This window comes from Ascidia mentula, chromosome 5 (assembly GCF_947561715.1).
Source record: "Ascidia mentula chromosome 5, kaAscMent1.1, whole genome shotgun sequence".
Taxonomy (NCBI): domain Eukaryota; kingdom Metazoa; phylum Chordata; class Ascidiacea; order Phlebobranchia; family Ascidiidae; genus Ascidia; species Ascidia mentula.
Genome location: NC_138570.1, coordinates 16,769,239 through 16,785,774, shown reverse-complemented (window position 1 = coordinate 16,785,774; position 16,536 = coordinate 16,769,239). Strand labels below are relative to the sequence as shown.

The following is a 16,536-nucleotide window of genomic DNA, read 5'->3' as shown; positions in this document are numbered from 1 at the left end:
TATGGTCCATACCAACAAACATGACGTGTGGCCTAGGATATTCTGCTTCCAATGATCGTTTCTGCTTTCTTAATTGCACCTTTTTACGATTGTTGTGTTGGTTGGTTTATCAACAAAAAGGGTTAACCGTGATTTTGCGAATATCTATAAACCAAAAAGTCATTGTGACATATTTTGACTTCAGCGTATAAAATGAAGTGTAAATTGCAGGGTACGTGCTTGATTGAATGACGCATGCAAAGGATATATTCAAATTTTCTCAATTTATAAACATACTGGCAAAACAATTAGGCTAGCTAACACATTAACATATAAAAGTGTAATTTCTTCACTCAGAATCCATGCAATCATTGTTGATCCAACAAAATCTGCTGTACAAATTCCAACCTTTTACGATTTGTGCCCGAAGGTTGGAATTATTTGCACCCAACATCATTAGATTTGGGATTCACATAAAGTGCAATTGTGGGCATTGTAGGAATTATGCCTATAAGAATCATTGTATCTCTAAAAACTAACACTAACCTTGATCATCTCTCCCTGATTAAATCTCTTCAGAAGTTGATGTAACAAGACTATTCCAAAAAGGCCAGATTGGTTTTTGGTGTTACGTTTTTGTAACTATGCGTACCTTTTTTAGGTAAACTAATGTTATGAATCCGTGAATAGTTAAGTTTGTTTTCTCTCACACCATTTCTGGAATTGCTGTGACAGATTTTTGTTCATTACAGTGTTAAAGATAAACACATCCAGACCAGTCACAGGCAAACTGCTGCCCAGGGTCCAAACCCATCCTGTTGGTTGATTTAATCTCGCCCTCCCCAAAGTTTTGCATAAAATAGGGTAGCTCAAAAAACCTGTACGATTAAAAACAGTTAACTTCCATTGTTGTTGGTACATTATTCTGTAAACTTTAGTGAAATCATTCTTGTCCACTCTATGGTTAACTGGCCCGTTGGCCTGCTCGAAATTTTTTTATTCTTGTTTGTGTGTAAATCAAATAGTTGACCGCCCCTTTTTTCTAAACTGGCCAACTCTATTGGTAAACACCTGCAAAGAAACAAATGCAATTCCAGATAAACCACTTTAACTAAAAGTATACATTGTTTTTCAATTTAAGACCTACTCTATTTTCAGATTTGTTTCATTGTTTGTATCACTTTATTTTTATTTTATTATCTTCAGAAGTTACAGAACACATTATATTAACATGAGTAGCCAAAAGATAATTTCTGTGGATTTGCGACCTGACAGAAAACTGATAGACACAAACTTTGACTCATACAAGCTTTCTTTGGCACCTTTGCCATCTTTTCGGGCAAATGTAGATTGTGGAATTTGCAGGGTTGAAGTGAATGACGATCATGTTACATATGAAAAGATTAGATGCCTTACTTTACATAATTACCTAACCATTGACCCATGGGACTATGATAGTGTTTACTTTGTGGATTCAGTTGGATCTGTAAGAAGATTTCATATTTCTGTTGAAACTCACATTGAGCCTTCACAAGTGATGTTTAGCTTGGGGTCAGACATCACAAGATCTGTAACTACCCTTCCTCCATGCATTTTGTTCCCATCACCAGATTTATGTGTTGCCAGTGATGGCATTGGGAATTTCTTTTTGCTAAAAACCACAGAGAGAAATGACAGAAATGCAGAAAAATGGAGAAAAATACACAAGGAACAAAGTGAGACACCATGCTTGGTGCTGCAAGCTATGGTCAGAAACATTGAATCAATGCAATGTGTGGATTTGATCCTTGTGCGATTTCAGGAGCCCTTTGATGACAACAAAGACAAACCTGCTGTTGCAATGGATTGGGTGTCACTGGAGAAACCTGAAGACGCCAGCCAATATGTTTTATCTTCGACAAAATCATTTGTTGGCAAGTCTTTGCCAACTTATGTGGCCTTGTCTGAAGACTGCTCTGAACTCCATGTTGCATCACCATTTCCATTTGAGCATGTCCAGGGATGGGATACGGAAGATAAACTTGATCTTGAAGATGAAACAGATGACAAGAAATCTGTTAATTCACCATACAAGTGGAAACAGACAAACGAAGACCTGACAGTTATCATTCCTCTACCTGAGGGTGCAGACAAAAGCAATATTGTTTATAGTTTAAGTACATCAAAGGTGAATATAGGAATACGGAACCCTAATACTCAAGATCTTTTAACAGTACTTGCTGGGACACTATACCTGGAAGCCGATGCAGAAGCCAGCAGCTGGATAATTGAAGACGATTGTTTAAACGTTATCATACAGAAGAAAGTAGAAGGGCATACATGGCCTCTGGTTGTGGAAGGAGATGACAGTGGAGAGATGGTGGTGGACCCCGAAGAAGTTGCCAGGATCCACCAGCAGTTGGCTCACATGACCTCAGACACTTTAAACACAGAACAAAGTGAAGGTGCTCTTTTTAACAGTGGAGAAATGGAGGAATGCGACTCCTATTACAGCTCTGATGCATCACTTATGCGTTTTGATGCTTCAGCAAATGCTTTTACTCATGCTGCCAACATAAGCAACCTTAAATGGCTTTTCAATGTGACATGTGACCCAAAGGAAGCGGCTTGTCTGGTCATGCGACATGATGTGGATGCTGTCATGTGGCAACCGACCAAGCCGGACCAAAACAAGGGGTCGAATAGGATTTTGTGGAAGCATCAGGCCACATTCAACGCACTGGGCTACGTACATGCCTCAAAGACCAACGTAAAGTTCTGTTCCGCAGCTCCAAATGCTTCCTTCGCAGCTATGTGCGAATGCCAGCGGCGTGTGTTCGTTTACAGACAGCCCACAGCGCTTGCTTCGCCTTTACGTAACCGAAGTTCGGGTGAGGTTGTAAGGAAAGTATCCCTGCAGCAAGTTGCAACACTGCCCAATAATAACAATGTATGTGGGTTTGCGGTTTCCAACGATCGCATGTTTGTTCTCACTGAAAATGAACTTGTTATATTCAAAGTTGGTGTCGACGTCGGTGCTTGAGGTGTCGTTATACCGTCTTCTACCGAAAAGTTTAGTTCCTCATTGTAATGCTTAATATACTGCCACTAGACTATCGTGTGACATCGAACTAAATCATAGCGTTTTAAATGACTGTTTTTTTAAATCCCAACCTGGAAAAGTTGTTTATGAATTTCCAAGGTTTCAAATAAAACAAAATGCGTAATTTCCAAAAGATCCGCTTTGAAAAATTTTCATTGGTAGATCAATATAATATTTTCCTTTAAAAGACACATAACGGTTTGTGAAAAGGCAAAAATGTATATGCGCAAAAACCCTGCTTGTCAGCGATTAGGTGCAAATAAAACAACTTTATGGAACTTTTTAATTTCCGTAAACTTCTGAAAAAAGATTGAATGATCGTGATTATTAGAAAAATAATACCAGACAGTACACCGGTCGATTGGCAAAGAATTATTTGACGGCCTTGGTATAGATCGGAGATCGGTAATCCACTGCTGGGAAACCGATGCGTCACTTTCATTCCTTCGTTTTGACTCGACAAGGAAAAAAACAATAGTGTGAATAAACGTATGTATATGCATATTCACATGTGAAGGTTGCTTGGCAAGTCGTGCGCTTGTGTACCAGTGTACCTTGACCACAATATACCCCGTGAAACCGCCGAGCTCCCGTAGCTCAGTTGGTAGAGCGTTGGGCCTGGTTAGCCCAGGGTCAAATGTTCAAACCACACCGGGAGCTTGATTTTTTCAGATCTCGTCCCGACTTGCCGGGAAAATTGGCTGATTCAGGTAGGCTGCAACGCATGATGGGCTGCGAAACCTGAAATAAACCTCATGGTAGTGTGAATAAATGTTGACATGCACCACCTATAATGCGTAACGCAAGCACATTTTGTTAAAGTTTCAATGATTTTGGTGCTAAATTCGTTTAATGACGCTCATGTGTTTTGTGTGCAAAGTTTCAAAAAATCCCATTTGTTGACATAAAATATAGATTTTTGCGACTCCCAGTATGTTTTAATTCAGTACAAAAGGGCCCAACTAATTCTTTGTATGCTGAAGTTTGCCTACCCTTGGCTCAGGCAATCTCAAGAAAAGATTTGTAAGTTTGTTTGTTTTTTGTAAAAATTGCCATGTACGACTCTAGTCCTGGTTTGCTTCGTCATGGAATGTTTTAAACCAATCGTTTACCTGTTTAAATCAATTAAATATTTGCCCCCACGAAACGTTTGGAGTGCTAATCAGGCCACTGACGATGTAAGTCTGCGAATAATTATTTGACGTCTTGAGTTAGAAATTATTATTACAGGTAGCCTATATTATACCCTACTTTATCGCTTTCAGTATATGCGGCTTTTTCCGTTGAGTCATAAATTTTCCACCTTTCCACCAATTTTCCACCAAAAATAGTAAATATTTAATTTTTCTTGAGATGCCGAATATGAATAGGGATTTGAAATTCCATTTCATAGAAATTCTGGTAACCACCACAGGTCCCACAAGAAAACTGCTGTTCAAAATTAACGAATTCAAAATGTTTATTATAGACGAATCACTACTACTAACATATATGTTGCAAAAACACCTGCTGAGGCTTTGCTGTGGTGCCTCTACGTTTACGATATATCCATAAAACATATATCAACTACAGCGCCATGCCAAGTGTAAAAATGTCATCCCAGGCTGCTGATATGTTTGTGAAAACAGCCCTAGAAAAAATGGGCGCAAAACAGTATATGCTTCGGTAATTTCTTTCTAGTTTCAACGCGAACAAACTTTGGATATACTTTTTCGTTTTTCCGGAAAGTGTAGTTGTCTGCATGATATTAAGCTCTGAAAGTGCCTAACAGTAAAAGCCACATTTTATTTGACAACAATGGAGCTTTAACGCATCATAAACCAAGAACGAAAAACAAATATTAAAGCCCTTATTTGAGTTACAGTGTAAGTATGGACGTTCACCAGCCGGTTGTAACTGCGATGTACAAAATGTTTTGCACGTCATGACTGTGTCTGTACAAACCAGACAAGGAACTGTGGGTATGGAGACGTGGTGCTTTTAACAACAGTACATCTAAAGCCACATCAGCAGCATAGTCTGGGCGTTACATAAGAAATATATTGTTGTGTCATAATCAGTCAACTTACTTTACACATTTTTCAGTAATTTGTATGTTTTGTTGACCGTTTCACATTTTTACATTGGTTTTGTAAGCTTTCAGGTGGTAAGCGTAAACATAGGGAAGTAAGGCAAAAGTTGGTGTATTTCCGCGAGAGGCAAATAGTCCCTTGACATTACGGCATAGCCAATGCAAAAATTTTAACTACATATCTGGCATACAAATAATTAATTTAACATTTTGTCAATGTACATCGTAAATTGAACTGATATATTTCTAATACGGGAATCGCAAACAAACCAGTGCGGATGAATATATTACACAGTATCGATAAGGCACGAGTTTGGGCTTTGCCTATTCGCAATTATTATTTCTAAACCGTCGGAATGAACAGTGGGGCGCAGAGTTTCTGCTGATAATAATACTTAATTCTGATGTGCAGAATTAGCAAACATGGACCTTAAAAGCGTACAGCAACAGTTAAAGGCGAACATTCTAAAACACCAGGTATATTTTTAGTAAGCTTCTTTTGCATTGTTCTTAGTATCACAGAGCAAAAGGCAACGGCATTTCCTGTGCCAGCAACAATTTGCGACTTCAGCATTTAACACTTGCGGCATTAAGTAGTTACGTATATATTTATTTTTTGATATGATTGTTAATGTATAAAAGCATGTAAATAACCCATTGGCTTTTCAAACATGTTTAACAAATGTAAGCATTTAAATCAACCCGTGGGAAAATATTTTTGTATTCTTCTCATCAGTTTTCGAAGCAATTTTTTTTTATTGTGTTTTATATTAGTTTATTTGGCACTCTTTTCCATTGGTTCTCATTCAACATACTTGGCGCAGACGAGCCGGCTGTATCCCGTTTGTAAAACAGGGCGATGCGCAACGCTTGATTTCGTTCTTGCATTGATGTACATTTACCGTATGGTGTAATCACGTGATGTAAAACCGCTTCGGGCTTGCTCGGATATTTTCGGAAATTGAGCCGGCACTCTTTGCTAGTGCATTCTTTGCATTTACGGGGATTCGTTTTTGTGGAGCTCAAACCAATTAAACAACGCCTTGATTGGAAGTAATGTGCTCTCAGGCAGCAACTTAACTTTTTATAAGTACGGCAATGGACTGATACTAATACACTGAACATTTTTTAGTTGTTATGCTCATACTTATTCACACATTTAAACGTATTTTTTTAGTTGTTATGACATAATTATGTAATTTTTTTTTAGGAAATAATGATCCAATTGAAAAAGTCCCCACAGGTAAATTTGCCACATTTGTTTTCAAAATAATTTTTTTTGTTAAAATCCTGTTTATTCCCTTATTATTTGCATTCTAAAATTACATTTGTGTAAAGGATGTTGATCTTCGTGCTAGACTGAAAGAAATACAAAAGCACATTGCTGAATTGGGAACAAAACAAAAACAGCTTAAATCACATCAGCAAAGTAATGACAAGGACAAACCTCTGGGTAAAACTAAAAATTATGTTATTTTATTTGGTTAATATTTTTTTGTGTGTGTGTGTTACTATAACTTAAACATTGTATAGCATTCCCAAAGGCCAGGAACATGACTTTGAATGCAAATACGAAAGCTAAAGCTTATTACGTGTTTTGTCCGCGTGGTGCAAAATATTTTTTAGTGACAATACCAAAAAATATTTTTTTTTAGATTCTCCCCCAGAAAATGTTGCGGATATCCCAGCAAGAAAGTTTGTTAAAATTGCTCCCAAGAAAGATGGTGAACACAACGGACAATCACCAAAATCATTGTCTGGGCTGCAAGTTCAGTCCAAGACTCAAATGAGCATAACAAGTGTTGAACAAAAACATAATGGGACAATCCTCCAGCCAGCTTTAAAGTTTACTGCCATTGCACCAAAAACTGACCACAAAACAGAGAACCAATTGAAGACGAATGGTGGTGGCGAAGGGGTGGCCAAGTCAAGACAAAATGGCTTGGACAGTCCGAATATAAAAGTCAGTCCTGTCAAAGATGCACTGAACTTAAGTATCAAAAGCCAACCTACTGCACCCAGCCACTCAACTTCAAAGAACATTATTATGCATGCCCCAGTAAAGATTAAGGTATATATATAAATGTAGTTTCATGCACATTCATAGATGTTTTTTTTCTCAAACAAAATTGATTCCAGCATTTTTATGGGATTTTAAAAAATATTACATTGATTTTTTAGGTTCCTGGGCCACCTGCATCGACCACAGCTTCTTTCGTTCTTTTGGCCACCAATGCTACTAATTCAAAGAAAAATCCAACCTTGTTAAGGTAAAGCAATGGCAAAATACAATTTATGTTGTAATTTGCATTTAGGCATGTTTTTAGTTAGGCATATACTGGGTAATAAATGCACAACCTAAACTTCTCCTGCAATTATACCTCAACTTTTTTGTTTCAAGGTTAGTGCAAAGAGGACAGCATGTTGGCAATGCTGTGTCAATCAATGCTAATCAAGGAAGTCTGGTGGCTTATCAGCCGAAAGCTATTACAAAGACATCCAATAGCAAAGGTATGCTATTCTTTTTATTTATATCTGCTGTGCCTTGCACTCGAAAGTCAGAACTAGTTGCTTTTTTGCAAAATTTGCTGCATTATGGACCTGTGTATTTATTGTCAGAATTATAATTAATCTGTGCATGGAGTTTACTTGTACTTTGCATTTAAGTGCAACCACTTTAATGTAGCACATGTGTGGCTGAACGTCACCAAAGCTGCGTCCAACCAAAAGCCAATTCAAACACCCTCACAACAACCGAAGGCAATACTACCTAAAGGAGATGCCCCACTCCACAAATTAAGGATAGTTTCCGGTGGGAATCCCCCAACTTTGAACAAGTTAAATGGTAAGCAGTCATGTAAGTAAAAAAAAAATTTTGTTGTGTAATGTATAAATGCAAAAGAAGTTTTGTAAACAAATTTCCCTCAGTGGTATTTATAACATTTTTGGTTTTGACATGTTCATTTTAATTGCAATTAAAAATTTAGCTAGATAACATAAAAATGACCTTTGCGAAACATAATAAGTAATAATAAAATATTCATTAATCTGTGTTATCAGAAAACATTGTAGCAAAACCACAGCCCGAGACAGAATCACCAGAGCCCTCCAACAGTTCTATTGTTTCTACACACAATGAAGAAACAACAAAAGTAAACCAAACCTCACCAAAATGTGTGACACCAGAGCCAACAGACCCTGAAAACAAGGTTTTTACTTTAATGGTAGCTTAAAGTCTTGCTATGACCTCCAAAATCTTAGCTTCCTTTCAAGGACATGTCAAACAAGTTTAAAATGAATCAATATTGTGGGTTACTGTGATTTGTGGCATTGTTATTAGTAGTTGTGTCACTTGTATCTAAAAATGAAGATAGTTTATTGTTATTATTTGTGGCTGATCCAGCTAGTCGGCAACGTCTGGGCTGTGAAGCCTGTAAACCAAACTTTTTTATATTTGAGTTCGTAGACATTGAGATTTATATTTTAAATAACTTAAGCTCTATGTCATTAATTTAACGCAAATGGATGTTTCAGAAGTACTTTATAAATGTTTTCTACTTCCATAATTTAAAGCAGTGTTGATGATGAATCAGCAGCATGTCATAAATCATTTTGTTTGTTCAGCTGTGGATTTTGATTTAACTTGTTTCCACTTGAGCGCAAAATTGTAAGATCATGTTGTGCCACTGTGACCAAATAATGCATTTAATTTGCAGAAACTGTGTTTTCTTGATGTGTTGGACCTTGTTCCCAAAGAAAAAGCCGACCGATTACGTAATCGTCGCTATGGGAAACGGAAATCTGCTGCTCATCCCGTTTACAGCGGTGGAATTTACGTATCCACCACAGGCACGGACTTGAGCAAACGAATACTTCCACCAGACCTACTTGGGTTTGAGGAGGTGCCCGTAAAACGACCACGTGGTAAGCGTAATTCTTGTTTTGATTTTCACAGCTACAAATGTTTCAAGTAACGTCTGTGATGAAATAGAATTTCAAGAATACATTTATGCTGTCAAAAAATATGCGGATCGTCGATAAAAGCCTACTACTCTTGAAATAAAATGTAACTACTTTATAACCTTTAATCTAAAACGAATGATAACAAAGGATAAAATTGGTGGATTTTTAATTCTATGTTACTTACATATTCAATGCAGACCTGTCACACACAACACAAGATATTTTGAGTAAAGAATTTAGAAATCAAATTTCCTTTAACAGCAGTCTGCGTCCTTTTGATTGCACCCAAACTTTGCTGTGTTGTTACAGGCCGACCTCGGGGCTCGGGAAAAAATTCTCTCGTTCGAAATCGGCCCCCGCCCATGCAGGCGAACACTGGGGGTGCTCTACACAAAGAAGTGTCGAAAATAATCGAACAAACTCGACCGAACAGACCTGGCACGTCACGTGAGACCGTTTCAAAATCACTGGACCGTAAAGGAACGAGTGTGAAGGTGAGGATCTGGAGTGGGTATCAGGCTCCCACACAGCGTGCGATATGGTTGAATGTTTTTAAAGCAGGAACAGCTCCTGCTGTATGCGATGCTTTGTTGGTTGAACGTGGTGGTGCGTCTTATCGCTTCAACCTGTCCTAAAGCGATTTGTGTGATAAAATGTATTTTAAAACAAATGTCCATTTACTGTATTTGCCCACGAAGTTCTTCTATACTGTTTACACGCTGGTTCCCCAAAAAAGGTTTTTGTGACGTAAAAAAACCTTTTTTTTATCAAAAACGAATTTGGGAGAAAGAAATTATATTCATTGACAGCGCACACTGGAAGTCCGTCGTTTCTTTTCTGTCAGTATAACGACCCTAACTATCACCAAGTTACCGCCTTCGGATTTGCAACAAGCTCTTTATCAATGCAGGGAGATTCCCACCAGGATCACTGTGCCGTGTGCAACAAAACGGGCGAGGTTTTGATGTGCGATACTTGTTCGTTGGTTTACCACATAAGCTGCCTCAAACCTCCCTTGAAAGTTGTGCCTACCGGAATGTGGTATTGCAATTCTTGCCGAGAAAAGGTTTGTTGTGCAGGTTTAAAAAAATCCGACTTTGTCTGCGCGAATCGTTGTATCGGTGTCACGACGTCATATGATTTTTGCTTGCTTTTAAGTGTCAATTTATCACCAACTACTGGCTGTGTATATTTGGATGGCTATACCGTAAAACAAAAAAAAATCTGAACGTTAACCTGGCGACCACTGGTCTTTATGCGTATATAGTCATGTGTTTAAATACAATCGTTTAACTAAGGAACAATGCCCATGGAGCGATATGCTTGTTATTAAAAAAGAAATAAAGCAGTATTGAGAAAAGTGTATTGTAATGTCCAATCACTTGTGTTATTTCTGTATCCTTGAAACAAGCCAACGTAAGTCGCAAAAATTTTTGAATTTCCTGTAAGCTGCTAACTGAGCCTAATTACCTTCAGTTTAACGACTCATCATCAGCGCCCAAATGGCCCGGGCTTATGTCAGTCGTCCACTCCTACTTTGCTTTCGACCGGCAACGCAGGGGGGCGCTGGAGAGCGCGAGACAAAAAACCGAAAATCTGAAACAGCAAAGAACGAATCGACAGACTCAAATCAAAACAATGGCTTCCGACCTATTGGTAATTTTATACCCTTTTTAACGTTTTGCAGCAATTTTTTACAATTTATTAATTTTTTTTACAACTTTTTATATATAATCATTTTTTAGGCCAAAGTAACCTCGAAAAACAAAGCGATCGAACGAAACCGGGAGCTTTTTCTAAAATTGCAAAAACTCCAAACGAAAGTCAAAACAATTCGAAATATTGTCAACGAAAAGGAAAAATGCAGCAATGGAGATTGACCGTGGTCTACTCCGCACTGTCCATTGGTGCTATGTGATATACACACTTTTTGGGTGTAATTTCTATTTGTTTTATATTTTATTTTATTTTATTTTTTTCACTCTGCCGCTGGTTTAAGTGCTCCCAACACCCAGTTACTGCAAATGTTGTACTTTTAACAACTTTTTTGGGGTAATTACAAAGTACAAACTTGTGTCTTTATACCGAAGGAAAGTTTACAAAAACAACTGTTTTCGTTGAAGCATCACAAAATGTAATCACCAAACGCCGTGAAAAATGAATTTGAATATTATTTTGGTCAATTCAGGATTTCGTTTGCACCGAAAATTTTCTGACCGACACTGGTTGAAGAAAAACAATAACCAAACATTGATTTGTTTTTTAATCCAGTGCAGGTCAGACACAAGTTTTCGTTTCATCATTGGCAATTTTCTCCCGAGTGTTATTTTGCGGCGCAAAACTGCATTTCTCTTCTATCACAAGTTTCTTTTACTACGGTGCTATCATGAATTAAAAGCAAACTATTTCATTCACATTTTGGCAAAGCATTGTGACGTCAGAAGACCATTGTTACGCAACTGTGGCTCTTGTGACGTAGAAACGCTGCCTCCTAAATACAAAGTATGTGTACATTTTTAAGGGCAGTTAAGCAAAGCCTGGAGAGAAATTACAGAAAAAAATCGACTCTCCATGTCGAGTTGAAAGTGTTGCTGGTATAATATGATAAACCTCTATGGGTAATCTGCGAGAATTGCGCCTTTTTAAGTTTGCTATAGTTCTGTTTGGTGTAGTGTTTTCCTATTCAGAGGGCGGTTATGGATGCCCCGTTGGAGAGAACGGCTGAAGACGGTTATGAGAGGTTACTCCGTGAGCGGGGTTACAGAATACAACAAATTCTCGGGGAAGGAGCTTACTCCAAGGTTAAATACGAAATTTTATTCTTTATTGTATAGGGCTACTTTCCTTTGGTTAACAGAATAGTTATCGAAAATTAAACGCGATTGAAAACATTTACATGATTTTTTTGCAGTGGAAATTTTCAACAAATCTTGCAATGAATGTACTAAGTTGATTATCTGTATTTAATCAATAATTCCATACACTAGCCCCCAAATTAATCTGTCTCGTTTTGATTAAAGCTGACATTCTCATCTTTACAAAAAACTAAAAAAAAATTTTCCTCGTGTAACGGAGTTTGGTTCAACAGGTCAAGTCCGCTTTCTCCTCCCGACTCGGTCGCGAGGTGGCGATAAAGTGCATCAATTCACAACTGGCACCGCGCGATTTTGTCGAGAAGTTTTTGCCCAGGGAGCTGAAAACCCTCCCGCTTCTGAGACATTCAAATATTGTCAGAGTCTACGAGATTCTTGAGGTGTCAAAAAAAATGTTAAACATTTGCATAAAGAACTGCATAAAACATTTTTGACCACAAAAATTGGCAAAAAAACTAAAATACCTACATTGCTTAGTGGTATTTGTAACTTTTACGATCGCAATGACAATATTTTCTTCACGAAATCAACCTATTATTCCTGCAACACATCTTATTCGTGACAGAAGTTGAAACTTTAAAGTTAATTGCTGAAATGCTGCTCTTCTAAAATATGCCTGGCAGCGTCAGTAACAACTTATTCAAAGTTAATTTCAAAATATTATAAAAAAGCGTTTTGACACAAGGTATGATAATTCATAATACTTTACAATTCGAAAAACATTTTAACCCTCGTAAAACAAACCATGTAATAACTGTGTTGTTAACCTCATAAGTTATCACAGGCAAGCGACGGGTTTGTGTATATTGTAATGGAGGCGGCCCGGAATGGCGACATGCTTCGATACGTTCAACGCAACGGTGCTCTACCCGAGTCAGAAATCAGAAGATATTTTTGGCAGCTCTGTCAAGCAATCAACTACTGTCATCGTCACAATATTTGTCACAGGTGCATAATGTACATTGCGGGGAACTAAAAAATGTTGGTTTAATTGGGAGATATGTAGGTTTACCAGGACTCGTTTTCCGTTTGTTTTCATTGTTCGATAGACTTTTCGTCCTGCGAAGCTGCACTTACAAAAATACAAAGGCTTTTGCTTAGTGGCACACTATTTAGGCTGCAATGCAATTTACTAAACCTTTCACAAACGTTGTTATACGCAAAATATTGTATAACCAATTAAAGCTCAAATTTCGTCGAATTTACAGAGACTTGAAATGCGAGAATCTGCTTTTGAACGACGACTACAAGCTGATGTTGACCGACTTCGGCTTTTCCAAACCAATGTCGTATGATTCGAGGGGCCACATAAGTTTAAGTACAACCTTTTGCGGGTCAGCCGCTTATGCTGCGCCTGAAATAATACAAGGCAAGTTATTTTTTATTTCCCTTGAAATCCTATCTAAACATGAAAAAGTTATAGCCGTTTTGCAACATATATGAAAAAGCTTTGTTTTTTTTATTAATTTAAAACTATATCGATTGTTAAGTGTTTGGCGCAGGGAAAATTTGATTAATGGTTTTTACCACACCGGGATATGAACCCACGATACCCTGGGCACTAATCCCGATCAGGATTCTCTTCAGAAAAGGGCGCCGTAGTTTACCAATTTAAAAGACAAGTTTTTACGCCTAGCAAACCGAAAAAACATATTTCTTGGACAGAAAACATGATAAACTGTTCTGACAAGCCTGATGGCGGTCATGGGACGGAGCACGATTATAATGCTAGGTATCGTTTCGTAAACCGAGCACCCATTTGATTCCTGCATTTTTTTAACCAAACAAGAACAAACAACAAAAAATTATTTCGAAATTTCTTGTGAAACAAGTCACAAATGCTTTGTCAAATGCAGCCAGAATTGAAAACAGTGTTTGAATTATCTTGCTTCTTTTCCTGAAGTACGCGATACCGGTTTCAGGTTTTGACTGCTATAGTTTGTATTTTTTTGTATCACAATGATTTTTAAACAATTTTAGCAACACGAGCTTTCACGATCTCCTTTTTGCTTCATCAGGTGCCCATGTCAGTAAAATTGATTTTAACAAATAAGTTTGCCACAAAAAGTACACTAGAATCTATATATCAGTTATTTTCATTTAATAAATGCAATTACAGGTCGACCATACGATCCACGCATGCACGATATGTGGAGTATGGGGGTGATACTGTACATAATGTCGTGCGGTCACATGCCTTTCGACGACTCAAACGTCAAGAAAATGCTTAAAGTCCAATTGCGAAATCATCTTAAATTTCCTCCACGTTTGGCTGACAAGATGTCGGATGAGCTGAAGGTAATCGTCTTCTTCGTTCATACAACTCGTGCTCTGTGGTTGACTTATATCGGATTTAATCCCTGTAACAATTTATGTATTTTTAATCACAACGAATGTCGCAAACAGTTGGATGTGGGAATGATTCTTTGGGTGGAAAAGCTGTGTTTTTTTCGCCGCAAATATCTGGAATGCGATTGATCAACTAATTATGGATTGTATTTCGAAAACTCAAAAAAGAGTTAATTGTATTCAAATATATTCCTAGAGCTCCAAAAGGAGTAAAATACGATCACACCAGTATAAGATCTTTATTGAAAGAAATATTAATTTCGCCTAATTGGCATCTTCAATTTCTGTCTTATTCAAATAGTCTATAATTAATATTTCTGTCAATAAAGATCTCATACTGGTGTGATCGTCTTTTACTCCTTTTGGAGCTCTAGGAATAGTATATTGATTCGTAAAGACCGATCTGTCGGTTACCGACCTGCAAGGGCTGATTCCTGCAGTCAAATTTCTGACGTTTTTTCTATTGTATTCCCTTTTTGTGCAACGAACATTTTCACCAAAAAAATAAAATAACATAGGAATTGGTTTTCGATTGATTCGCAAAAAAACATTCCGGTCTATATTAATTACTGGTCGTTAATCACCTATTCTGTTCCTCGTGTTTGAAAACAGGTGTTTGTTTTTGCAGCACTTGATTCGCAGTCTGATCCAGCCTGACGTCACGCTTCGGGCGACAATGGAACAAACTTTGAATCACCGTTTTTTCGCCGGCTATCAGGAAAGCTTAAGCAGGTTTTGCACATTGCCGGAAATCCAAGTAGACTGATTCGGACTCTGCCGTACGAATTCATTGAATTTACGCAGGCCCTCCGCTGTACTCAACCCCGCCAGTGTCGCCCAACATATTTACGATTTCTTCACCGGACGACCGAGTTCCTCGCCGCGCATGCGCACTGCGATCAACGATGACGCGGCCGGTTGCAGCCACGGAAATCGACGTCACACTCATCACCACGGCAACGGTTGTGATAAACAACAATGTGGGAGCTGCGGGCAGTCACGTGATCATGATACTAACGAAAACGCAGCACCTTGCCACAAGCGATGTCGTCATCATCGCGGCGGTGACGAAACAGAAGTGCGTCATAATCAATAACGTCATGGTTGAAAACATTACTTGTGCAATAAAAGATAACGCAAAGTAAATTCTTCTTTCTTTTCTTCATCATCAGCTTCGCGCATTTTTCGTTACTTGGTTCAATGATATTCCGTAAAAATAATTTTGTTTTTAATCCAAAACTACACCTGAGATCACCACGTGACATTGTTTTTGACAATTCTCGTTGAAAATGCTGCCAGGAAAGACAAAAATTAGCTAAATATTTTCATCGTTTTTTTAAGTGGTAGATTTAGTTACAGATATGCTGTATGCGATGACCTATCTTATGTTTAAGATGCAGTACAATGAAATCCCGATTATGTGTGATTGCGACTGATAGCTTGCCTGTACTTGAAGCCTGAATCAAATACAGATGTGTCCGAATTGTCCGGTTTAAAAGCGGTTTAATTTTTTATCTGCTTACAATGTCACTAACATCCTTTGCGATTTGAGAGTGACATTATTGGGTCAACTGAGTGTATATAAATAATCTTATTGTGTTACGTTAATCATACGTTGCCGTGAAACATCAGAAATGGTTATAGCAGTGGCATTGGGAAAATTAAGTTTTACCACAAACTGAAATGTCTCGAAAGGTATTTAAACGTGTTGATCAATGACGTGTACAGAAAGGCAGATTAGGTAACCGTATTACTTGTTTTAAAGCTTCATTTAAGGAAGTCTTTCAAAACTTGCGGCCAGCTACCTATACACTTTAATATAAGTGCATGCTAACTTGCGGTACGTTCTAGTTAGAGCTGATTTGTAAACAATAAGTATTGATGAGCAAGACAGGGAAAAATCATAACTGAGTATAATTCTGCTTTGAAAGCCTCCGGCGGGTCAATAGTTTCAACCTACTTCTGTAAACTGCGTTCAGGATAGGTTGCAATTATTGGACTGACTGCAGGTAATTTCTACGCAACAGCAAACAAATGCTCTACAACAGAGTTTGTCATCGACCTGGGTATAACCAAGCTGATATTTGAAGCCGACATATCGGATTTATTTCAGAACTAGGACCGACTTTGAGAACATTAATAATTATATCAGATAATTGACCCTTTTTTTGGAGTTGGCCCGTCTAAAAACGTCCATAGCATAGCGCCATATACCGCCA

The 16,536-nt window shown here is 37.9% G+C and overlaps 3 protein-coding genes across 5 annotated transcripts; all 3 read left to right on the top strand.

The window, feature by feature from the left end:
- The first annotated feature begins 1,191 nt into the window (after positions 1-1,191).
- On the top strand, positions 1,192-3,289 carry LOC145902600 (nudC domain-containing protein 1-like). Its single transcript, XM_082990634.1, has one exon. It carries the CDS (start codon positions 1,211-1,213, stop codon positions 2,999-3,001), a length of 1,791 nt encoding a protein of 596 aa, XP_082846760.1. The 5' UTR covers positions 1,192-1,210; the 3' UTR covers positions 3,002-3,289.
- A 1,933-nt stretch (positions 3,290-5,222) lies between these two features.
- On the top strand, positions 5,223-11,512 carry LOC145902621 (PHD finger protein 21A-like). 3 transcript variants are annotated; one of them, XM_082990662.1, is made up of 13 exons: positions 5,223-5,609; positions 6,343-6,375; positions 6,471-6,585; positions 6,800-7,203; positions 7,314-7,402; positions 7,534-7,643; positions 7,819-7,977; positions 8,193-8,341; positions 8,849-9,056; positions 9,405-9,589; positions 10,006-10,161; positions 10,572-10,751; positions 10,841-11,512. In XM_082990662.1, exons 1-13 carry the CDS (start codon positions 5,556-5,558, stop codon positions 10,973-10,975), a joined length of 1,977 nt encoding a protein of 658 aa, XP_082846788.1. In that variant the 5' UTR covers positions 5,223-5,555; the 3' UTR covers positions 10,976-11,512. The 3 variants fall into 3 exon arrangements, with proteins under 3 accessions (XP_082846788.1, XP_082846787.1, XP_082846789.1); XM_082990661.1 differs by having other exon boundaries at positions 5,224-5,609; positions 6,788-7,203; XM_082990663.1 differs by lacking the exon at positions 5,223-5,609 and adding an exon at positions 6,045-6,222 and having other exon boundaries at positions 6,788-7,203.
- A 131-nt stretch (positions 11,513-11,643) lies between these two features.
- LOC145903061 (testis-specific serine/threonine-protein kinase 3-like) lies at positions 11,644-15,413 on the top strand. Its single transcript, XM_082991149.1, has 7 exons — positions 11,644-11,896; positions 12,184-12,348; positions 12,753-12,916; positions 13,177-13,337; positions 14,088-14,266; positions 14,946-15,049; positions 15,122-15,413. The coding sequence occupies exons 1-7, from the start codon at positions 11,792-11,794 to the stop codon at positions 15,411-15,413; spliced, it is 1,170 nt and encodes a 389-aa protein (XP_082847275.1). The 5' UTR covers positions 11,644-11,791.
- Positions 15,414-16,536: the final 1,123 nt, after the last annotated feature.

Coding starts and splice junctions, on each gene's coding strand:
- LOC145903061 (XM_082991149.1), top strand. CDS start 11,792: ATGGATGCCCCGTTGGAGAGAACGGCTGAAGACGGTTATGAGAGGTTA. Junction 12,349..12,752: donor GAGTCTACGAGATTCTTGAG/GTGTCAAAAAAA, acceptor AAGTTATCACAG/GCAAGCGACGGGTTTGTGTA. Junction 15,050..15,121: donor TATCAGGAAAGCTTAAGCAG/GTTTTGCACATT, acceptor GAATTTACGCAG/GCCCTCCGCTGTACTCAACC.
- LOC145902621 (XM_082990661.1), top strand. CDS start 5,556: ATGGACCTTAAAAGCGTACAGCAACAGTTAAAGGCGAACATTCTAAAA. Junction 6,586..6,787: donor TGACAAGGACAAACCTCTGG/GTAAAACTAAAA, acceptor ATTTTTTTTTAG/ATTCTCCCCCAGAAAATGTT. Junction 9,057..9,404: donor GCCCGTAAAACGACCACGTG/GTAAGCGTAATT, acceptor GTGTTGTTACAG/GCCGACCTCGGGGCTCGGGA.
- LOC145902600 (XM_082990634.1), top strand. CDS start 1,211: ATGAGTAGCCAAAAGATAATTTCTGTGGATTTGCGACCTGACAGAAAA.